The sequence below is a fragment of the Solanum verrucosum genome, unplaced genomic scaffold, assembly GCF_900185275.1.
Source record: "Solanum verrucosum unplaced genomic scaffold, falcon-dt-bn FXZP01000114.1, whole genome shotgun sequence".
In the NCBI taxonomy this organism is placed as follows: Eukaryota; Viridiplantae; Streptophyta; class Magnoliopsida; order Solanales; family Solanaceae; genus Solanum; species Solanum verrucosum.
Window position 1 is genome coordinate 1,053,071 of NW_026020769.1, and position 25,951 is coordinate 1,079,021.

At 35.7% G+C, this 25,951-nt stretch overlaps 1 protein-coding gene across 1 annotated transcript; it reads right to left on the reverse strand.

Annotated features, from left to right (window-relative positions):
* Nucleotides 1–4,055: 4,055 nt before the first annotated feature.
* LOC125812829 (uncharacterized) lies at nucleotides 4,056–4,741 on the reverse strand. Its single transcript, XM_049492287.1, has 2 exons — nucleotides 4,517–4,741; nucleotides 4,056–4,448 (listed from the first exon to the last, which is right to left on the reverse strand). Exons 1-2 carry the CDS (start codon nucleotides 4,739–4,741, stop codon nucleotides 4,167–4,169), a joined length of 507 nt encoding a protein of 168 aa, XP_049348244.1. The 3' UTR covers nucleotides 4,056–4,166.
* Nucleotides 4,742–25,951: the final 21,210 nt, after the last annotated feature.

The window sequence follows — 25,951 nt, forward strand, 5'->3', positions numbered from 1 at the left end:
CTACACCTTGATTCCATAACAATTTTTAACTCATCAATCAAAGGTTGCATGTATATGTCAATCAAAATTTTTGGATTGGTTGGACCTGGAATAATGCAAGTTAGGAACAATTTAGACTTGTCATACATAACTCGGGGGCAAGATTATATGGTGTAACAAATACTGACCAACATGAATATTATGCCGCAGAGACCGCAAATGGAGTGAATCCATCAAAACATAATCCCAACCTAATGTTTATAGGTACACTAGCAAAGTCAGGAACACTTTATCAAAATGCTTCCATGCTTCTCGATCTGATGGATGACATAGAAAACCAGGTGGCCTTTTATGTTCATAATGCCATCTCATATGAGGAGCATTGCTCATTGATGCATACAACCTCTTTAACCTAGGTATAAGGGTTAAGTAATGCATTGCCTTCACTGGAACCTTCTTCTTTTTGACATTTGTGACTTCCTTATAACAAGGTTGATTACAAAATTTGCAATTTTCTAAGGATGCATCATCTTTATAAAATAACATGCAACCTTTTTCACAACAGTCAATCCTTTCTGATGAAAGTCCTAACTTAGAAACCATCTTCTTTGTCATGTAGAAATCTATAGGCAAGTCAATTTACTTGGATTAAGCTCATTCATAAGCCTAATGATAAAATTCATCCCCGCAATCTAACAACAACATACAACTTAGAATGAATTGAACCTTCATATAATGGTCGATTAGCTTCAGTTAATTATTCATAGAAGCGCTTAGCCTCATCATTTGGTTTCGATTGAACCCCTGGGAACACCACAAAAGCATCCCTCAACATTTCATTGAATCGAGAATTTTCAACATTATTATCCTCTATAGGATTATCCACCATCAAACGCATTATGAAAATCACCATTAGCTACATTGACGTCATTCTCTCCATGAACTTTCGACACATAATAATTATCTATAAATCCCTTCTTGAAAATATGAAATTCAACTTTATCTGGTTTCAATAACATGATACATTTGCATTTAGTACAAGGGCATCTAATTGTGCCTTTTATAAGAAAATCAATTCTAGTTTTTGCCTTTGCAATAAATTCTTTAACCCAATTCATAAATTCAACCCTCAATCCTGCACGATTAGGTTGAGTTCTATCATACATACATTTATGATGTGCAAATTCCATCTACATAAATAAAATAATTAAAAATTTAACTAAACAAACTAGCAACAGTTCAATCAAGAACACATTTATAAATAAAATCTTAAAAATGGAGATTTTTCAACTACATAATATAACAAATTGTTCATATTTGGAATAAACTTGTTTGAGAAAATAAGAAAACACCACATATTATAGTACTTTTCAAGACATAATCTTGATAGTTAAGTACAAAGTGACGACAAGACAACAAAATATATACTCTGGATAAGCATAATCAGTACTTCATAAATTGAAAATAGAAAAAATTAAAGTTTGAACTCACCGGTTATGAAAAGAGAGATATAATCAAGAGTATAGAGGAGACGCCTTCAAAGTGGTCAAGAAAATTAAGTAACAATCCAATTCTATAGAGAAATTAAGCACACATTAAATCTAATTAGTTGATAGAAGAAAAAACAAATAGAAGGAGAAAAAGGAAAAAGTGGAAAAAGGAAATGGAACTTGCTAAAGTTCAATCTAGTTATCTATTGGTTTGATTAGGCAAGGCATGATTAAGCAATTTCAAGAACATTTAGTTTCCAGAAACTACTTCTAGAAGTTGATGAATTATATTTTCATAGCTCGACCCATTTACCGAAACAGATTTGTTATAGTCCAAAAAGTAAATATGCAATAAAGATATAAACTTTAACAATTCTATGTATATATATAGTACGTACGTCCTAACTACGGAGTGGTAGAGATGATCCATACAAACAAATTAACCCACACTTTCACTATCTCTTGCTTCTGGTCTACCTTAATTTGTCACCATTATATCCTCCTGCTAATCCCTGCTAGCTGCTCTCCTCCCTATTACTCACTCTCTCCTATATAAACCTCGCATCACTTTAATTCTCCCACCTAAACCCCACTTAACTCCCCCTCACTCCCAATATTAGAATATCATAGTAGCTACTTAAATCCTCTTTAAGTATAAACTTTCTTCTGACAATGGTTTCTACAAATGGGATCTCTACTACCTCTATCCTTCTTTTTTCCTCTAAACAGGTACAATCATTCTCATCTTCTTTGTTGAGATCTGTATACTTGCAATATTTTTCTTATTTGTTGGGATCTGCTTAAAGTTGTGATAATTAACAATTTTTTGGTCTATTGAGGTGTTAATGCAAGTGGGGTTGAAAGGAAGAAGGGTAAATCTGTTGCAGGGCAAGAAATTCAACAATAAGGCTTCAAATAGCCAATTAGTAGCAAAGGAGAATCCTAATGATATTGCATCTGACCAGAAATCAAAAGCTGCTCTACATAGTATAGTTAATAAAGTAAAAATAAAATGAAGTTGTACACTTTAAAAACTGTATGTATACATATAGTACGTGCAACCTAACTAAGGATTGATGGAGCTGATACATACAATCAATTTAACTCATACTCTCGATCTCTCGCTTCTATTCTGCCAAAATTTGTAACCATTCCTCTGTTAGTTGCTCTCCACTACACTATCCACTCTCTCCTATATAACACTCTCATCACAACCTATATACATACATTCTCTGCTTCTAGAGTGTTCTCTTACTTCTATTATTCTTGCAAGTTTGGCACTTCTCAAATCCAAACTAATGTTAAAAAACAAACGAGAAAAGACATAAAGACACCATTAAAGTTGTCCTGTATTTGCATAAAGACACCTTAACTTTCAAAGTGTCTTATCACCCCACAAAACTATTTAATATCGTTGTAAATGCGTCATTTTGACCCATTTCCTCATCTGGGTTGTTACCACACACATGAGGCGTGTCATTTAGTGTTTTCACTGCCATAGACCAGTTTAAAAGTGCCACATGTCATTTTCTTTCTTTATTATTATTATTTAATCAATTTATGTCATCTTCCCCAATTTTAAACCCAAAATAGCCATTGATAGCCCTAATTTTTCACTTTCGTGGTTTTTTCCATATCAAGATCAACGTTGGTTCTCTCTGTTTGACGACTTCATCATCTTCCCCAAGAAAATAAGGTAGGAATTCGTTTTATCTTTTAATTTCCATTATAAAACGTTAATTTGAAGTTTTTTATGGTTTAATTTCTTCTGAATTTTGTGATTAGATTTTGATTGAAAATGTCAAATGCAATGTTGAATCGTATTTGTAATGATGAGAATGATTCGATGTTGCGAGTGAAATTGCGATGCAAACATTGTGACTTACTATCAATGCAAACTTCATGATCAGAGAATAATCCAGCTCGAAGATTTTGGTCTTGTCCACATTATCGTGTATGTTTCCTAATTCTTTTATGGAGATTTTTTGTTTATGTATTTTTCTTTAATTTGTTTTGTGTATTTTAGGAGGATGTGTGCAACTTCTTTAGATGGAGGGATCGTGAAGATGTTGATATACAAACCAAGTACGTAATTCCAAGATTAGCAAAGAGAATTAAGGAGTTGGAAGAAATATTGGCATCTTATGAAAGTCGTGTTGAAAGTAACCAAGTCGTGATGAAGGAGAAAAAGAAGAGAAAATGTTGTAACTTGAAGCTAATTGTCTTGATCATTATTGTGTGTTTTCTATTTTTAAGTCTAACCAAGAATGTGAAGGATGGAAGTTGTAGGTGTGTGCAACCAAAATTGCCATAGACATCTTTAGTTACTTTCAAATTTTTGAAGTCGTAGGTGTGTGTAACTAGAAGCTAATTGTCTTGATCTTGCTAGTTGTAGGTGTGTGTAACTTGAAGGATGGAAGTTGTTGAATGCTCAAGTTATTGCTGGTCTTTGTTGTCGAATAGTTATGATTTGAACAAGTTGTTAATGTATTTGTTTCTCTTGTCTATATTATTGTGGCAACCATTTGAGAAACTTCAAAAATATGTTCAACTACAAATAAAAAGGCAACAACAAAACTGATCAACAAGAGGACTTCATTGCAACATAATCATTCAAATTTTGCTTGGTTACACACAAAGTTGAATTTGATTCCAACCAAAAACAGCACCAAAATATACATAATTAAATTTTGTTTGTCAAAATGAACAAGACAACTTCAAAATGCCCAACTTCCATGGCACAGAAGTCTTTCTACTTGAAGTTGTTTGGCTTTGGCTGTTAGCAGTAGCAGCAGCTACAGACCTAGTTTGGATAACTTTTTCAGCCCTTATTCTTTCTAGGTTGCTACTAGTAATAGTTGTCTTCCCCTTCCATTTGAATCCACATACTGCTGTGTAGCCAATATCACCAGTAACAACATCAACCCTCTTTGTCACTTTGGTACCAGTGTTGATGACTCTTCTACTTGGCAATCCAGGCTGCTTAGTCAAATAAAACACATTTAAATATAAGACATTTAGGCTTGCATTGACAATTGTAAACTTACATTGAGAGTTGTAAATCCATCTTCAGCTTGGTATATGCCAACACCTACCATTCTTGGCCTTTTAAAAGGTCTTGTTTGTCCTCCACTGGTGTCCTCATGTTCTACTAGTCTCTTCCCTCTTTCTAGGCCTTTTCCACTGTAGGTTGGTTCCGAACTAGTTTGACTATGTTGAGCCATTCCTTTTCCTCTACCTAGTCCTTCATTCACATTTCTTTCTTGAGGCATTCCTCTTCCTCTACCTGTTCCTTCTCCTGTACTTGTACCTCTACCTCTACCTATACTTCTCCCTCTACCATTTACAATCTATACTTTTGTAACGACTCGGAAAATGATAGAGTGAAACTAGAGCCTCACATGTGAGTTTGGAGTCGAGAACTTAATGAAATGATTATATTTGAATTTGACCCAAAAGTTCTTAAAAATGTGCTTTGGAAGTTACCAGAAACTTGTTTAGCGGTATACTAAAAGATTCGTTTCGTTTTTCGAAAATCCGACTTCATATTCTTGTTTAGGGGGTCAAATTGAGTGGGAAATAGGTCTAACCCAAATTTTAGAGCAACCGTATCAAAATCCGAAATTTCCAAGTGAAGCCTTTTTCGAGGGTCTACTTTGGAGGGTCATATCTCCTAGCACACAAATTATTTGGGTGGCCATAATATATCCATGGAAAGCCCTTTGAGTTAGCTACCTAACGCACTTCGTTTCATCTCATTCGGAGTTCGGACGAAGAAGTTATGCCCATTTTCGTAAAGTCTGTCCGGCAGAAAATGCAAATTCCAGTAGCTAATGTTACTGTTCATTACTGTTCACCCGCCTGAAAATTTTTCTAAGTGTTGGACCCTTTTTTTCAAAGGACTTATATTATTTCCTAGATACCATAATCCAATTCCCATCCCTAAAAACATTTCCCTCTCTACAATCCTTCATTAAGAAGAAGAAGAACTTGGAGCTAGGGCTTGGATTCAAGGCTTTCTTCATCAATTTTCTTGGGGAATCATAGCAAAGGTATGGTGACCCTTGATCCTTGATTATCTTTCCTTCAAGGAGTCCATTAAAAAGGGTTTCAAAAGTCTTCAAAGAACAAAATTTCTATTTTCTATTCTAGGTATGGGTTCATGGATAAAATGTTTTCAAAGTCATTATATTGGTGAATTGAAATTGTATTTATGATTTTAAGATGATTTTATATGAAACTTCTTCAAGAACCCATGTTTTCATTAAAAGACTTGAATTTGCTTATGAAGTGGGTTTAATGCCTATGATTTAATGTTGATGAATTGTTGGTATATGGATGAATTGAGGATTGTGGCCTTATGGGCAAATTATGGGTGAATCACCTTGTGGTGATAGAATTGTTGGGAATTGAGTAATGGTTATTATGGCTTTGGAGGATGGTAAGTTGGCTTAATCTCATATTAGGGATAAAATTGTTCTTGCTTGGTTTGATCCACTTATGGTGGAGGTGTTTAATTATGAATGTAAAGGTGTTGTTGTAGGTTGTTCACTGGTTTGGTTGCATAATTACTACCCTATTTTTCCATGCTCTTTGATTCTATTACATGCCTTCAAGGTGTTTGACAAAATGTCCAACTATGGAGAATTGATGAATCGATGCTTTAAAGTTTGAGTTATGAGATGTATGGAAATCCAGAGATGTGTTGATGACACTCATGAATGTTGATGATATAATATGAAGGATTCTTCAATATAAAGTATACCTTGAATTGGTAGGGCTTATGCATCATTTTCTTGTATAAATGATTATATTGTTGATTGTTGAATCCTTGGATCGGTAGGCTTATGGCACCCTTCCACACATGCTTATAATGAACCTTGGATCGGTAGGCTAATGGCACCCTTCCATTAATGATAAGTAATGAACCTTGGATTCGGTAGGCCTATGGCACCTTTCCATAAAGGTTAATGATGAGACTTGAATCGGTAGGCCCATGGCACCCTTTCAAGAGGAGTTAATGAGCTTTCCTAAATGTACCTTGAATCGGTAGGCTTATGGCACCCTTTCATGTGTTAAATAATGTACCTTGAATCGGTAGGCTTATGGCACCCTTTCATGTGTGATGATGTCAAAGTAATGAACTATTCTATGGGAATGTAGGCTAAGCACCGAGCGGATTTGGTTAGATGGAAACTCCCCCGACAGTTAGGCATGAGTTTCAATGATCGTCTACCTTATCCCATAAACTATGTGCCCGCATAGGAAGCTAGTGGATCCATTAAGCTATATACCGGTCTTCCTTAGGCAAGTAGACCACCTCTTTACGGTGTGGGGACTTATGACACCGGATTCCATGACAAGCTCTCATGGTCTATGTCGGTTAAACGCTTACTTCCCATCATGTGAGATTTTATTATGGTTTCTTGATAAGCTCTACAAAGTGTAGGTAGTAGTATGGGATGCTACCTATACATTGCACGAGTAGGCTTGGAGAGGGTCATAGTGAGTTTCTCTAAATCCTAATGTATGTGACACAAATGTGCCCTAAATGAGGTTATTAAAGAATGTTGGCTCTCAAATGTTTAATATGAGATGCATGCTATACTTGGGTTATATTATGAGTTATTTTCCCTTGTCATGTCTTAATTAATGATATACCTCTTATGTATGAATATTGTGCAAAGGTGAAAGAAGGAATGATAAGTTACTTTAAGTGACCTAAATGTGGTGCCTTAGTATGGATGGTGGTATGGGACGTCACCCATACATTGCACGAGGTATAGCATAAGGGTTTCTTGAGGTGAAGGTCCAAGGTAAAGGTTTTCATGTTGATATTGTTTAAAGGTGATATTATGACTTACTTGATGTTATGCTTGTCTTGTATGTCTTTTATACTATTGTTCATGATATTTCAAAAAGGTGGCATAATGCATGGTTTCTAACTAAAATGTCCCTTTTTAAAGCATGTTTTGCATGGTCATCATACTTAGTACTTAATTGTGCTAATTCCATATTTCTCTATTTTCTATAAGTGTAGGTTCCGGCAAGTGATCACTCCTAGCTAGTTTGAAGTGTTGGATTGCTTTCCTCCAAGACTTGGTATGTCCTCATGGATTCGAGGATAAGACTTTTAAGTCATTTTGTTCATGTAATAGACTTAATAGACTTCTTTTGATTGTAAAGGGCCGTGTCCCTACTTATGTTTTGCGACTGTGTCTAAGATGGCCATGTGAGACTTAGACTTCCGCTGTGTGTTTTTAAAGTTGTTTTAAGAAGTTTAAATGTGTGGATGTAAATAAGTTTTTTTTTTATTCCGCACTATTTTCATTATTGAATGCAATGAATGACTATGTGGCTCGTATAAGGCCCTTTCGGGGTCGAATACGCCATGTTACGACTAGGGGGTACTCTCGGGTCGTGACAAACATGGTATCAGAGCATAAGATTTTGGGAATGGTTTTTAGGATCAAAGTCTCACAAGCCACGTCTAGTAGAGTCTTGTTCATCGGTGTGAGTCGCGACACATCTATGAGCGAGAGGCTATAGGACGGTAGAAGTTACACTTCTTTCATATTCTTAAAGTCGTGCCTTAGAGTGTGGTTCTATAGGTGTTCTTATCCTTATCCTTCTCTTGTGTTTATAGGATATGAATACAAGAGGGAGACCCGCAAGGAGAGTAGGAGAAGAGGATGTGAATGAGGAAGTTCCTCCCCAAGTTGTGCAAAATGGTCAAGGTGTGCAATGCAATCAAGTTCCTATAGGTGAGCAAGAGAATGAGGATCCGGTGGTTCCCCCGGATATGACCAATGAAGAGATTAGGTCGGCTTTCTTAATCTTGGCCCGAGCCATGGCGGCTCAAGCGACTAGAGATATGGGGACTAGGGTGAATGCTAATGAGGGTACTATGGCTTCTAAGTTGAGAGACTTTGTGAGGATGAATCCTCCGGTGTTTCTAGGTTCTAAGGTGGGAGAGGATCCCCAAGAATTTTTGGATGAAGTGTATAAGGTAGTGAGTGCTATGGGGGTGACTTCAAGAGAAAAGGCGGAGCTTGCCTCCTACCAATTGAAAGATGTTGCCCAAATTTGGTTCACTCAATGGAAGGCTAATAGGCCGGTGGGAGCGGATCCTATAGAATGGGAGGAGTTTAAGGAAGCTTTCCTTGGTAGGTACTTTCCCCGTGAGATGAGGGAGTGTAAGGTTGAGGAGTTTATCAATCTTCGGCAAGGTAATATGAGTGTGCAAGAGTATTCCTTGAGGTTTACCCAATTGTCTAAGTATGCCCCATGTTTGGTGTCAAACCCTAGGGATGAGATGAGTAGGTTTGTGACCGGCGTATCCGACCTAGTCAAGGAAGAGTGCCATACGGCAATGCTCCATAATGACATGAACATTTCTAGGCTCATAGTGTATGCTCAATCCATTGAGGAGTCCAAACTTAAGAGGATGAATAGGAATGTGAAGAGGGGTAGATCCGATGAGCAAAGTCAACCTAGGTTCAAGAAGAGGGCTCAAGATCAAGATTTTTCAAGTGCTCCTAAGGTTAACCAAGATAAAGGTGGTGGATCTCAATTTTCTAAACCTACTTGCACCACTTGTGGCAAGAGGCACTATGGGAAGTGCCTAGCCGGTACTAATGGATGCTATGGTTGTGGGAAGAATGATCACAAGGTGAAAGATTGTCCTACTTTTACGGCTAGAGGAAGGGAGGCAAAGCAAGCTTCTAAAGATGGAACGGTTCCTATTCCTCCAAATTATGGTCGTTTCTATGCTCTCCAAGCTAGCAAGGACAAGGAAGCTAATCCGAATGAAGGCGCCGGTAAGTTTTAGTTTCTTATGGTCATGAATGTCTTGATGAGGTTTCTATGGTGTTGTTTTTCATGTATGCCTTAATTGGGTTTTCTTCTAAGTGGGGGATGGTAGGTTGAATAGCAAGGTTGTTGAGAGTGTTGATATCCTTATCTCATTCCTTCTATTCTTATTCAAGCTTGAGGCCAAGAGTTCCTAGTAGCTTGTTTTATGTTTTGGAGTCTTGGGTGAAAATGAGTTTCCATGGTCTCCTTATGTTATGCATGTCCTATTTGAATTCTTGTTAAATGATAAAATGAGTTTTCATAAACGTGTTCCTCGTGTTGATGTGCATTTAGTTGAGTTGTCTATATGCTTCATGAGGATAAATGTTGAACATGCTTAAATGTTGCATGAGTTGATTTATTAGGCATGCTTAAATGTGTTCTTGAGAATGTTGCATAATTGTACTTTTGTGAGAAAATTGCATAATGTGTCTAATAATTTTGGGATGAGTGTGATGTAAATTGGAGAAGGAAGTTCATCCAATGAAATGAGAAATGGTAAAGCTTGATGCATAAGGAATTGGTAGATGTATTCCTAATTTCTTGAATTGCATGAAGTTGTTTGAGCCTCATTGATGTGGAGTTGATGTTTCCTCCGATATTTATGTACTTGTATTGATGTTGTATGCATGTTGATGGGCCGTATACTTAAGTTGTTACCCCTTATGTGTTTAAAGTGTCATTCGAGGACGAATGTTCCTAAGTGGGGGATAATGTAACGACTCGGAAAATGATAGAGTGAAACTAGAGCCTCACATGTGAGTTTGGAGTCGAGAACTTAATGAAATGATTATATTTGAATTTGACCCAAAAGTTCTTAAAAATGTGCTTCGGAAGTTACCGGAAACTTGTTTAGCGGTATACTAAAAGATTCGTTTCGTTTTTCGAAAATCCGACTTCATATTCTTGTTTAGGGGGTCAAATTGAGTGGGAAATGGGTCTAACCTAAATTTTAGAGCAACCGTATCAAAATCCGAAATTTCCAAGTGAAGCCTTTTTCGAGGGTCTACTTTGGAGGGTCATATCTCCTAGCACACAAATTATTTGGGTGGCCATAATATATCCATGGAAAGCCCTTTGAGTTAGCTACCTAACGCACTTCGTTTCATCTCATTCGGAGTTCGGACGAAGAAGTTATGCCCATTTTCGTAAAGTCTGTCCGGCAGAAAATGCAAATTCCAGTAGCTAATGTTACTGTTCATTACTGTTCACCCGCCTGAAAATTTTTCTAAGTGTTGGACCCTTTTTTTCAAAGGACTTATATTATTTCCTAGATACCATAATCCAATTCCCATCCCTAAAAACATTTCCCTCTCTACAATCCTTCATTAAGAAGAAGAAGAACTTGGAGCTAGGGCTTGGATTCAAGGCTTTCTTCATCAATTTTCTTGGGGAATCATAGCAAAGGTATGGTGACCCTTGATCCTTGATTATCTTTCCTTCAAGGAGTCCATTAAAAAGGGTTTCAAAAGTCTTCAAAGAACAAAATTTCTATTTTCTATTCTAGGTATGGGTTCATGGATAAAATGTTTTCAAAGTCATTATATTGGTGAATTGAAATTGTATTTATGATTTTAAGATGATTTTATATGAAACTTCTTCAAGAACCCATGTTTTCATTAAAAGACTTGAATTTGCTTATGAAGTGGGTTTAATGCCTATGATTTAATGTTGATGAATTGTTGGTATATGGATGAATTGAGGATTGTGGCCTTATGGGCAAATTATGGGTGAATCACCTTGTGGTGATAGAATTGTTGGGAATTGAGTAATGGTTATTATGGCTTTGGAGGATGGTAAGTTGGCTTAATCTCATATTAGGGATAAAATTGTTCTTGCTTGGTTTGATCCACTTATGGTGGAGGTGTTTAATTATGAATGTAAAGGTGTTGTTGTAGGTTGTTCACTGGTTTGGTTGCATAATTACTACCCTATTTTTCCATGCTCTTTGATTCTATTACATGCCTTCAAGGTGTTTGACAAAATGTCCAACTATGGAGAATTGATGAATCGATGCTTTAAAGTTTGAGTTATGAGATGTATGGAAATCCAGAGATGTGTTGATGACACTCATGAATGTTGATGATATAATATGAAGGATTCTTCAATATAAAGTATACCTTGAATTGGTAGGGCTTATGCATCATTTTCTTGTATAAATGATTATATTGTTGATTGTTGAATCCTTGGATCGGTAGGCTTATGGCACCCTTCCACACATGCTTATAATGAACCTTGGATCGGTAGGCTAATGGCACCCTTCCATTAATGATAAGTAATGAACCTTGGATTCGGTAGGCCTATGGCACCTTTCCATAAAGGTTAATGATGAGACTTGAATCGGTAGGCCCATGGCACCCTTTCAAGAGGAGTTAATGAGCTTTCCTAAATGTACCTTGAATCGGTAGGCTTATGGCACCCTTTCATGTGTTAAATAATGTACCTTGAATCGGTAGGCTTATGGCACCCTTTCATGTGTGATGATGTCAAAGTAATGAACTATTCTATGGGAATGTAGGCTAAGCACCGAGCGGATTTGGTTAGATGGAAACTCCCCCGACAGTTAGGCATGAGTTTCAATGATCGTCTACCTTATCCCATAAACTATGTGCCCGCATAGGAAGCTAGTGGATCCATTAAGCTATATACCGGTCTTCCTTAGGCAAGTAGACCACCTCTTTACGGTGTGGGGACTTATGACACCGGATTCCATGACAAGCTCTCATGGTCTATGTCGGTTAAACGCTTACTTCCCATCATGTGAGATTTTATTATGGTTTCTTGATAAGCTCTACAAAGTGTAGGTAGTAGTATGGGATGCTACCTATACATTGCACGAGTAGGCTTGGAGAGGGTCATAGTGAGTTTCTCTAAATCCTAATGTATGTGACACAAATGTGCCCTAAATGAGGTTATTAAAGAATGTTGGCTCTCAAATGTTTAATATGAGATGCATGCTATACTTGGGTTATATTATGAGTTATTTTCCCTTGTCATGTCTTAATTAATGATATACCTCTTATGTATGAATATTGTGCAAAGGTGAAAGAAGGAATGATAAGTTACTTTAAGTGACCTAAATGTGGTGCCTTAGTATGGATGGTGGTATGGGACGTCACCCATACATTGCACGAGGTATAGCATAAGGGTTTCTTGAGGTGAAGGTCCAAGGTAAAGGTTTTCATGTTGATATTGTTTAAAGGTGATATTATGACTTACTTGATGTTATGCTTGTCTTGTATGTCTTTTATACTATTGTTCATGATATTTCAAAAAGGTGGCATAATGCATGGTTTCTAACTAAAATGTCCCTTTTTAAAGCATGTTTTGCATGGTCATCATACTTAGTACTTAATTGTGCTAATTCCATATTTCTCTATTTTCTATAAGTGTAGGTTCCGGCAAGTGATCACTCCTAGCTAGTTTGAAGTGTTGGATTGCTTTCCTCCAAGACTTGGTATGTCCTCATGGATTCGAGGATAAGACTTTTAAGTCCTTTTGTTCATGTAATAGACTTAATAGACTTCTTTTGATTGTAAAGGGCCGTGTCCCTACTTATGTTTTGCGACTGTGTCTAAGATGGCCATGTGAGACTTAGACTTCCGCTGTGTGTTTTTAAAGTTGTTTTAAGAAGTTTAAATGTGTGGATGTAAATAAGTTTTTTTTTTTATTCCGCACTATTTTCATTATTGAATGCAATGAATGACTATGTGGCTCGTATAAGGCCCTTTCGGGGTCGAATACGCCATGTTATGACTAGGGGGTACTCTCGGGTCGTGACAACTTTGAAACCAAAATATTAAAGCATATCTATTTTGTCTAAACCTGATATAATAATTAGATATATTACCTCTGTGTTTGTAGCAGTTCCATGTGATTGAGTTGGAACACCTATAAAACTTGAAACTCTTCCTGTGCATCTTTCTCTACCACTTTCATTATTTGTGGTGGCCTGTGAAGAATCTCTATGTGGTTGAGTTGAACTACTAGCCCTTGCTCTGCCTCCTGCTGCTCTTATTGTGCTTCTTCCTCTACCACTTTCAGTAGCCTGTATATTAATATATCAATACATGTATATATAACTTACATTTGAAAGTAACAAACAAAAGTACCTCTGTCTAAGAAGATGGTTCAGCTGACTGACTTGGACCAGTACCTCTTGCCTGAGAAGATGGTTCAGTTGATTGACCTGGACTAGCTTGATTTCTTATAGGACATCCTCTTTTATTGTGTACTTGTGTACCACATTTGCTACAAGTCATAACAACACCTCTTTTCCTAAGCTTTCCAGTTTTTCTGCTTTTAACTGCTTCCTTTCTTCTAACCTTACCTGGTCCTCCAGGCAACTTCTTGATCTTTGGTGGCTTTATAATTGGATTATTTGATGTTGGCCACATTTTCATGTTATTCATTGGCTGAATAAAATGGGCATATGTGCTGAGGTAGGTTTCCTTGCTATAACAACTAGCCACATAATGAATTAGTTCCAACTCCTTGTAACGAAGGGCAGCAACACCATGAGGACAAGGAATGCCCCTAAGCTGCCAGGATCTGCAACTACAACTCCTACTAACAATGTCCACAGTATGTGTAAATCCATGATGTTTAATCTCAAAACCTCTTTCTCCATTCCAAGTCAAGTTACATTGCAGACTTTTCAATATTTTCTTGCAAAATCCTTAAAGACATAGGAGATATATCAGTGATCCAAGTGTTTGAGAACTCTCTCAAATCACCAATTCTTTTCATCATCTTCACCCTTATCTCCTCAAGCATTGTGATGATTGTTTTATACCTTGCATGCAGTATCCAAGCATTAAAGCTTTCTGCCATATTGTTGTCCACAACATCACATTTGCTGTAGTCTTGAAAATACTTATTGCACCATGTATTCAAGTTGTACCATAAAAGATCATCCAAACATTCTTGTCCTAATTTCTTCATTGCATGTATATAATCCTTCATCTCAGCTTCAAATGTGGATTTAACAATCCTCCAAAACACTCTTCTTCTTTCAACTCCTTTCTAGTTTTTACACCAATTTGCAAGAACATGTCTTGCACATTTTCTGTGTTCAACTAGTGGCAATACATTTTCAACAAAAATTTCTAGTCCCTAACAAACCAACATAACAGAAAAAGAATAATTAAAATGCAAAACTCAACAACAATAAAACAGTAAGATCAGTAAGATAATTACCTTTTGCATATCAGTAATGATCGATAGTTGATGCCCTTCTCCAAGGTCAAGATCATTCTTCACTAGTTCAAGAAACCATGTCCAGGTAAACTGATTTTGAACCTCAACAACTACCCAAGCAATAGGCAGCATTTGGTTGTTTCCATCTCTACAAACTGCCACTAACAACTGGCCTTTACACACACCTTTGAGAAAATGCCCATAAAAACCAATCAACCTCCTAGCACCTCCAAAAAATGCTTTCTTTAAAGCATTGAAGCAAAGATAAAATCCTTCAAAAAATTTCTGCCTAGTTTCATCTTCTTCTCCAACCTTCACTACACAAGTACTACCTGGATTACTCTTTAAAATTTCATCTTTATAATAAAAAATCTTACCATACTCCACAATGTTATAACCCATGATCTCTTGTAACAATCTAGTCCTAGCTCTTCTCACTGTTGTCCTACCAACATTAATATCCAACTCCTTTCTAATAATGTCCTGCAACAACACAATGCTGATGTTTGGCTGTTGAGTTATTCTTTCTTTGTATTTGGTGGCCAAAAACTTTGAGTTGCAAAGATAGTTATGAGTTGATGTCAAACATTTATGGACAAGGTTGTATGTTTTAATAATTAAATCTCCACTAGTTCTATCCTTACTTGCACACAACAACCAAGGAGAAGTCTCTTTACAACATCTCACTCTAACTCTACCAGACTCATTCACATATTTTTCAATTTGAATATGTTCTTGGACTGCATATCTTGTCACTGCCACTCTAAATTCTTCAACAGTTCCAAAAACCAGTCCTAATTCCCAACCAATCTTTTCAGAAGTTGCAATAAACACAACTTTATTTGGGGTTTTCTTCCTCCTAACAGGTTTATGCACTACTTGATCAACCTCTTCACTATCTCCCCAACCTGTTTCATCATCTATTTCAAATCTAGGAGATTCATCACTTAGATAGTAAGGTTCATCACCTCCTAGCTTACCAACTAAGCTTTCCCTAATACCAATATTTGCCTCATCATACCCTATATCTGGACCTTTTTCATCAACATTAATCTGATCTAAAGTAGTACCTCTACTTCTCCTTTGTGACCTTTTGAAATGCCTCTTGGTTGTCCTTATATCTATATACTCTTGATGGACATCACTATCAACCTCAGTATCTTCATTAATATCCCTTCAGATCCTGGTTCATCTTCTACTTCGCCATCAGTTGGATCATTATCTATTATAGGATCAGATGAAGGTACAGAGGAAGGAAGAGGCACAGTAGAATGAGAGGGTGGAGGCACAGTCGAAGAAGGAGGCATAGTAGAAGGAGATGATAGAGGCACAATAGTAGTTTGGTCTTTAAATGGAGTGTTGGAAGTTTCAGAAGGACCAGTTGTAGGGATGGAAGGAAAAGTAGAAGTAGGAGGCTGATTATTAGGGTTAGAAGCTTCATTAAAAGATTCCTCACCTACCCCACTATCACTCACATTGAGGACAAACTCCAATTCAAGTAGGGCCTGATTAGCTTCGCTAACCCCATGAAAAACATACACCTCCACTGTATCCCCATCATTTATCATATATATTGAAAAGGTCAAATATAACCTTATCATTATCAACAAGGACCAATAACCCATCCCACTTGATGAAAAAATCACAATCTACTGTATATCCTAGTTCCTTTATGTAGTCCCTCAACTCAAAATAAGACATCCTATCAGCATTGATCTACATCTACGAATTCTATCACATGCCCCCTAATATATTTAGGTGGGGGACCAAATTCTATTATCCCCTCCCCCCCCATGATACCATCTTAGAAAAGGAAAAATGACTTTTTCAAAGAGCAAGGTCGGATCGGGTTGAATTATATCATGGGGAGTGAGCAACACGCGTGACTACATAGATGAGGGAATGGGTCAAAATGGCCCATTTACAAAGATATTAAATAGTTTTGTGGGGGTGATAGGACACTTTGAAAGCTAAGGTGTCTTTATGCAAATACAGGACAACTTTGATGGTGTATTTATGTCTTCATGACAAATCATTTTCTTCCACTTTGATAACTACATTGACTACTCATTTTCTTCCAAAGCAGTACAAAACAAAGAATACAAGTCTAAGAATCTGAGAAACATAGGTCAAACATGACCATATGAAAAGGGAGAGAAAAATATACAAGTTAATGAGGTGATGCTACACGATTAATTAGTAATGAGAGCAGGAACAATCATTAGAAAACAAATAGTAATAACAACCACTAAAGCTTTTTGATTGACATCTATTTTCTTCCACTTGTGGTTATATTTGTGAACTTATTAAGTGATATAGTAATACTTACTAGCTATTTCACATATCAACAAATCTCTGTTTGTTGTTCAAATTCATTATTGCTAGCACTTGGAGGGTCACATGAGTTGTTGCCTTATTTTTCTTATACTTCTTCCCTCAAGTCAAAATTCAAAAGCTTCTTCTCTGTTCTGTTTGTAAGTACCACAAATTTTAGAGGGTTTTATCAAATAGACAGTAATTTTCAGATTGTCAAAATTCAAACGCTCACAATACTACTTCATCACTATTGAGATGATTACTTCTCAACATGCTAGCTACAAGGATTTGGACGACAGATATTTAACATAATTTCATTATATTCATAGCTTTCTCAATATTTCTAGCTATTCCTGCTCACTTTCCACATAATGCATAAGGCATTCGAGCGAGTTATTCAACTATTTTCATACCAATAAAAGAAATCTAACTACAAAGAAACTATACATGAATTTAAAATTGCCATGATAAAATACTAATTGAGGAAGAGCCAAGATGCGAACAACAGTCATTATGATCACACAACTTAAACAATAATATATAGAAAAAAAAAACAAGAACGCTTTAAAAATAATACGAAAAGGGAGGAATCAAGAAGAGAAATTTCAGAACTCCCAGTGATCCGTGTTTGTAGAGATGACGAGGAGAATCTAGGTCTTTTTTTCATCCCACCAGTGATGCTAAGAAGGATTTCTTTTTATCGTAGAGAAAGTCATGCTCAATTAAGGGAGGAATAATCAGTCCCATGTACCATCAGAGTGATTTTTTAACAAAAATAATTCCACTGATGCCCTGATTTGAGCTTTAACACAAGCAGAAAATGAGAGACTACTGTTTTCTCTAGCGATCAGGTATCCTATAGTTGCTTTCTCAATATTGCTAGCTATTTCTGAAACCCTACCCACTCAAAAGGAAAGGAAAACTTCCGCAGTACTTCAATGAAATTGAAATTAAAACTCTACCCACTCAAAGGGAAAGGAGAAATTCTACGGTACTTCAATGGAAATGAAATTAAAACCCTACCCAGTCAAAAGGAAAGGAGAACTTCCACAGTACATCAATGTAATTGAAATTAAAACCAAAGGAGAAAGTTTGCATACCTTTGCCAAATCTAAATCTAAAGATTACAAATAGAGAGAGACGAGATAATCTCTCTGAGAGAAACTCACGAGTAACCTCCCTTGGTGTAATCTCTCAGAGAGAAACACATGAGACTACTGTTTCAATCTCCCTTGGTGTAATCGTGACTTTTCTTTTCCTCTGAGAAAGAGAGACTATTGTCTCAATAGGCTAAATATTTTTATTTGCATTAGTCAAAATAATAAAAATTATTCTAGACAAAAAATAAAATTAACTTTAAATAAAAAATCACTATAAAATGGTCGACTACAGTAGTCTCCATTTGATAATATTTTTGAAATTATTTTAATAAGTTTCCGACTACTGCAATCAATAACCAATAAATTATTTTATTGACTATATTTCGCAAAACTTTATGATTTCAGTAGTCAAAATCACGGTCGAGAAAAAAAATAAAAAATAAAAATCTTAATTTACCGATTACAGTAGTCGGAAAAATATCTAGAATACCGATTGCACATTTATAGTCGGCAATTGTAGTAGAAAAATAGCTTGTTTCTAGTAGTGTTTGAGCATGCTAAATTAGAGGAGATGTACCTAATGAGTAAACCTATGATTCTTTATTTATACATGTGAATTCTTTTGTGAGTGCGAGAGTTGTGCTTTGATGCTTACTCCTAATTTATATTTGATTCCTTGATTTTAATGGATTGACTATTTCTTCTTGTGAGGGAAGTTTCATGATAGATATATAATGTTGTTAGCCTTCTTTGATGGAGTAGGTGAGCACGTTTAATATGATTAGTTAGTGCCTGTCTTTGAAGTTAGGAGGTTAAAGGTTTGTTGTTTGTTGTAGACCTTGTATAATGATTGAGAGGTGCACTGGACGTTCTGAATTGTTGTAGGGCCTGATTATTCGTATCAATCAAAGTGATGGTATTCTTTGATTTGATTGATTGAGATGAGCTTTAATGCTTAATCGAGTACGAGCAAAAGTTTAAGTGTGAGGCCAAAAAATTACATATTTAACCATTATTTTCCTCAAATTTTAATACGTTTAATTTTCTTTGAAGACTTGATTATTATGTTTATTTATAGGTCATAAGGAATAAGGTGTATGCCCACATGCCTCCACTCCACCCCTCTGTATAGATTTATTTTATCTTTTATTTCACCCGATATCTGAGTTTTAAAATGAGTGGTTTTCATAAATAAATAAAAAAACTTCATATTATAGCTTGATATTATTGTCGTTGGATTCACATGATTATCATGATTCATGTGCTATTGAAGATGCAAAAATATGTACCAAGTGTCAAGGGGTCTTATTAATGTGAACGGTTGCAAAAGTATACTACTTTTACTCTATATACAAAAATATGTTAAGAAAATTTGTATGATAGTATTAAATTGAGGATCCATCACTCTTGTAACAATCCCAAAACCTCATGAAGAATAGTCAATCAAAATTAAATTCAGGACCCTCTTTAATTATCTCTTCTATATATTCCTTTCTTTATTGTTAACCTTTTATAACTTTTTAATCTAAATAAAGTTTATTAGAATTTTTCCAAGCTGGAAAATCATTGGAAGTACTACACAAGACAATGTGATAAAAGAGTGTGCTGCAATGAGAAAAGCACGTGTAGTATGTGTAAAGTAGCAAGTTTCCATGAGCTCTCCTCATGCTTATAGTATATGCATTAAGGCCTTCTCATCAATGTCCTACACATCAAGTTTATCTACATATACACATATAGTGGCGTATACTGATTTTTTTAAAATGTGAATAGTGTTGATCTATTCGTAATTTGGACTTGAAACTAAGACGGTTCTAAGTCTTTACTTAGCGTCCCAAATTGATATTTATTTTTGTATTATTTTTAACCGATGTTAGCTTATTGTATATATACATACAATTTGTTTTTTAAATGTTATTAACACACATATATAAGAAATCTTTTTGTAAAGAGGATTCGGATGACACCTCTGGGTTCCACTTGCAGCAACCAAATTCCCAAAAGAAGAAAACTACAAATATCTTATGATTCGAAAATCAAGTCAGAGACTATTACACGTCTCGATAAAAGCAAATATGCAAGAAATACTCCAACAAGTGGTAGAAATGAAGAGATGTTTTACAAATGACATTTGGTTTCCAAGCTATAAATAGAAGAATTCAATCATATCTTGCAACAACTTGACATAGCTTGAACGTTTAGAGGCTCATCTTTGCAAGCTAGGGTAAGTTCAAGAAACTCCTTTTCACTTCCAATATGGTTGTTATCATGAGTGCCAACAATAAGAAGGTATCACTTGGTTGCCCCGATAAGTTTATGGCTACGGAAGCTAAGTTGGGATCCACTATATGTATCAATAAAGAATGTGAAGCTGATGACGATGATGATGATGATGCATCAAAAATAGCACCAGCAGCATGATGTTGTTCCCATCTCAAAGAGAGATACATATAGATTATAAGAGTCCTATGGTATAAATTTTGAATAATGAATTGGGGTGGAGAAGCTAAGGAAGATATCAGTGCATGAGAGATATCTTAATATTTTCTACTTAATATATACTTATGTGTCACACTTTGTACATGCCACTAATAAATAATAATTGGAGTACTACATAATGGTTGGAGTGACAAATAGCTTCTCATATTTTATATTTTTATTTATATCATATGCTATCATGAAATCCTTTTTACTTGTGCAAGAATCGACAGTTTTGGCACTAGTGGTGTGTGATTTAATTTCTAATTTCTGTTATTTTTGCAGATTACACGTATTGCTTAAGAGGTACTTCTTTCTGAATTTTCATGTTCTGAGCATTAGCAAATTGTTATACTCAATTTGTTTATCTTATTTATTTATCTTGCACTAGTATTAGTACATTATAACTTTAACTTTCCACGTGACATGTTTAAGATTAGAAGATTAAAATACATTTTGAGATATTCTATATATTTTTAATTTAAGACCACAATATTCAAAAAAATTCTTTAATTATAATCTTTATGTTAAGTTAACACCAAAAACCAAATTGAAACAAAGTGGATAATATTTATTTTAAAATGTTTCAACTACATCAACTCAAGCCGTAGTCATCAGAGATTGGTAGGATTCAATGTAATCTTGTTTCTAAGTTAAATTACTATCTCTAAATGGTAGAACTAACAAATTAAAATCGAGTTTTTCCTTCATAATGATAACTAAGATTCATCCAAAAAGGTAAGGAAGCCAAACCGATTTCGAATAAAAACATAAACAAAAACTAGGAATTTAGAGATGAAGGAGAATCGAACCGAGCTAGGGTTCTTGAGTTGGAATGAAGAGTAATTGACCATGTCAACTTTATTTTAGTAGATTGTGATCAATTGACTTAGTGGGACTAATTTGGAGCGACTACAACAAAAACACTGTTAATAGCAATAAATATACACAATAATAAAAAAGGCTAAATTATTTACTGGCATTAGTTAATTGTCATTGAATCAAATTTCGTTAAAGGCTTTAGGGACATTTACAAAGAGTTCTCATTTCCGCTAGCAAATGTTGCTTCAAGGATAGGATTTTGAGATGAGTTTATAAGATACAATTATTTTTCGCACAAAAAATCATATTGTTAAGTTGTTCAATGAAACATCTTAAAGGGCAAATTGTGTGTTTGATTGGAGCAGACAAGCACGTACTCCATTTCATTAGGTGTGTAATTAGTTTGAATTCAAAAGTCTTTTTATTAAGGATTGGAACCCTATTTCTATTTCACCTTTTTTGACCCAAGAAAATGTGAAACCTGGGTTTAGCAAACACATAGGGCCTCTTTGTATTTTTTATTTTTTTTAAAAAAACTTTTTCTTTCATCCTCATTAATTCTCTGTGTATTCATTATATATCAAACATGCCAAATAGGCCCAAAATTTTATTTTAAAAAATGCAACAGATATTTAGAAACACAAAAGGAAACAAACTACTAACAGTAAAAGATGGAAACATTTGGAAAAATAGTTTGACTATTCTCATCTTCTTCTCAAATTTTTGGTGTGCAAATCCATGGAGCTCAGTCGCTTCCAACTACGGGAGCTTAAAGGTAAGCTCCTATATGGAATTGATTTTGATATTGAAAGAGGGACAACACAACACTGGGATGAACTAGATCAGGATTTAGCCAACAAAGAAAAGTTTACTTAACTGCAGCTCCACATAGAATGTCCATTCCTAGATTCATGGTTAAATCGTGCACTCTCCACTGGCCTATTCGACTACGTTTGGGTTCAATTCTACAACAATCCCCCGTGTCAATACTCTGATAGGAGCGCGGAAAATATATAAAAAAAATATTGAAATAAATGGACTGCAATTCAATGTGGAATGATTTTTCTAGGATTGCCGGCAGCTTCAAGAGCTCCTGGAAGTGGTTTTATACCATCTGGTGTGCTTGTTTCTCAGGTTCTACCAGCAATTAGTGGTTCACCAAAGTATGGGGGTGTTACGCTTTGGTCTAAGTTTTATGATAATGGTTATAGCTCTGCTATAAAGCCTAGAGTCTGAGATATATATGTGCCCATATAGTTGGTTATGCTGTATTAATTGATGTGATGATCACATAAAGTATAGTGAGTAATGAGGATTTCAAAGTTCTAGTTGTAATTTTTGTGTTCAATTACAATATAGTGTTATTACTTGTGTATATGTGAATCCGGAGCCAAAAGAACAAAATATTGAGCTAGATTTCCAAAAGGACAACAAAAATAGAGGATCAAACCAAAAGTACAACATTTGGATGAAAGGGTGGATGCCGTTAAATCAGAGGTTGGAAGACTCATGCTGACATGAGCCTTACAACATTAAAAAAAAAACGTTATCAGTTCTACAAATGTCAACATGAGCCTTCTAACATACGATTTAACGACATACATCCTTCCATCCAAAATGATGTCCTTTTGGTTTGATCCTCCATTTTTTTGCCCTTTTGGAGATTTTGCTCAATTTTTTTGCCCTTTTAGCTACGAACTCGTGTATATGTGCCTCGACCTCAAGCTTTTTAGGACAAATCGGCAAGAAATTCACTTTGTAAGAATTGCATCGTGGGAGTGACTTCTGCGGCGAATAAGATGAGGGAAATGAGATTGAGATGGTTCAGACATGTGACGATAATGTAAAGGGATGCACAAGTAAGACGGTGCGAGATATTGATTATAGCTGGTTTTAGGGAAGATAGTCATGACATGACACATCTTCAGCTTACTAAGGACTTGACCCTAGATATATAGATAGATTAAGGATTAGGACAGAAGGGTAGTAGATAACCAATCTTTTCATGCTTTCAAGTAGGAAAGGTTGGGCTCATGTTCCTATTCTAATCTCCATCTTATTTAGTAGTATTAGTACCGCATTGTATCTTCCTATTTTATTATTATCTTTTTCCTTTCCACTTTGTTTTGATTATACTTCTTTTGAGTCAATTGTCTATCAGAAACAACATTTCTATCCCACAAATTTACTAGGTTCGATTGAACCAACATATAGGATACTAGCTCCATCCCTACCCAACGACATAGGGCTCAGTTGTAGCCTCTTTACGGATTCAGTATTTGAAGCCCCCACTGCAGTAGCCGGGGTTGTCACACTTACTGAAGTGACAGTAGAACCCTTGTCGATGGGTAGCCCTTGATATTTCTCCCATCATTCATGAGTTAGGACTTACTATAGAAACAAGCAATTTTTCCTAATTTAACCACTCGCGAATGAGCATTAAAAAAGAATTCTCAGTCAATATAATAGGAATTACACCTAACACGATTTCAAATAGAAAAACTTCATTCATTTTTCTTTGCCTGAAAGGAGAAAAAAAGAGATTGAGCTGCCAATAGTCTGTAGTCATATTTGAATATTGTTTTTTGTTTTAATACCATAAAACAATTTTTTTTTGTTTAATAGTGTAATGACCCAAAAAAAACGAACTAGTGAAACTAGAGCCTCACATGTGAGTTTGGAGTTGAGAACTTGATGAAATGATGAGAAATGACAGTGACGTCCAGAAACTAGTCGTTTGAACTAGTAAGTTGTAAGGGTCTTGTCGTTGAAGTTTGGAGTGTTGTTTAAGGGCTTAAGGGGTTGATTAGCTAGTTGATTAATCACCTTTATAAGCTAGCAAGACCTTAAGCTAGGTCATGAAATCATTTAGAACCGAGACCCTCAAAACAGTCCCCTAAAAACAGTTTTTAGTTTTAAGTTAGGAGTGAGGGTCAACTTTAAATGGTTATATCTTTTAGCTCAAAATGAATTAGGTGGACCATTACCTATCCAATTAAAGGTATCTGAGTCCTCTTTCCAACGCCACCGAGTTTGCCCTTTTCCGATCTCGGAGTAAAAAGTTATGCTCAAAATAGTGAAGCACTGTCAGCAAGGACGAGCTTAGACGGGTTTAGTGAAAACTTTTAAGTGGTCCTTATTTCTTTTCCTAAGTTGAGCCCCTTTTATTATATGCCTTTCCTAGCAATTATAAAACCCTTCTAGACCAAATTCTTCCATTTTAAGTCACTCCAATTAGAATTAAAAAAAACTCACCACCTCTCAAATACTTTTCTCTCTACAATCCTCCATTTTTAGAAGGTCAAGAACTTGGAGCTAGGGCTTGGATTGAAGGTGGTTTCTTCATCAATTTTCTTGGGGAATCTTAACAAAGGTATGGTGACCCTTGATCCTTGATTATCTTTCCTTCAAGGAGTCCATTCAAAAGGGTTTCAAAAGTCTTGAAAGAACAAAACTTCTATTTTCTATTCTAGGTATGGGTTCATGGGTAAAATGTTTTCAAAGTCATTATATTGGTGAATTGAAGTTCTATTTATGATTTTAAGATGATTTTTATATGAAACTTCTTCAAGAACCCATGTTTTCATTAAAAGCCTAGAATTTGCTAATGAAGTGGGTTTAATGCCTATGATTTAATGTTGATGAAATTGTGTTTAGATTGGATTGTATTGTTGATTTATATGGTTTTCTATACCTATTTATGATGAATTGTTGGTATATGGATAATTGAGGATTGTGGCCTTATGGGCAAGTTATGGAAGAATTCTCTTGTGGTAAGAAAAATGGTTGGGACTTGAGTGTTGTTGATTATGGCTTTGGAGGATGGTAAGTTGGCTTAATCTCATATTATGGATAAAAAAATTGTTCTTGCTTGGTTTGATCCACTTATGGTGGAGGTGTTTAATTATGGAATGTATTGTGACCATGGCCTTGAAGGCATAGTATGAGAAATATAAGTGTTACATGACATTTTTATGAATGGACATTCAATGGAGCTAATGTGATCATGTTATGAACGTAAATGTGTTATTATTGAAAGAATTTTTCTCAATTTGAGACTCATGAATGTTGATGATAGAATATGAAGGATTCTCCAATTTATTGCATATCTCGAATTGGTAGAGCTTGTGCATCATTTTCTTGTTTAAATGATTATATTATTGGTTGTTGAATCCTCGGATCGGTAGGCTAGTAGCACCCTTCCACTCATGATAATAATGAACCTTGGAATCGGTAGGCTTATCGCACCCTTCCATTAATGATAGTAATGAACCTTGGAGTCGGTAGGCCTATGGCCCCTTTCCATGAAGGTTAATGATGAGACTTGAACCGGTAGGCCCATGGAACCCTTTCAAGAGGAGTTAATGAGCTTTCCTAAATGAACCTTGAAACGGTAGACTTAAAGCACCCTTTCACGTGTTAATGAATGTAATTTGGAGTTGGTAGGCCAATGGCACCTCTCATATGTGATAATGTCAAGGTAACAAACTATTCTATGGGAATGTAGGCTAAGCACCGAGTGGATTTGGTTAGATGGAAACTCCCCCAATGGTTAGGTATGAGTTTCAATGATCGTCTACCTTATCCTATAAACTATGTGCCCGCATAGGTAGCTAGTGGATCCATTAAGCTATATATACCGGTCTTCCTAAGGCAAGTAGACCACCTCTTTACGGTGTGGGGACTTATGACACCGGATTCCATGACAAGCTC

What these genes read in the sequence shown, in the direction of transcription:
- LOC125812829 (XM_049492287.1), bottom strand. Translation starts at nt 4,741, where the DNA reads ATGCCTCAAGAAAGAAATGTGAATGAAGGACTAGGTAGAGGAAAAGGA. An exon ending in ATGGATTTACAACTCTCAAT is followed by an intron (nt 4,449 to 4,516) that starts GTAAGTTTACAA and finishes TTGACTAAGCAG; the next exon opens with CCTGGATTGCCAAGTAGAAG.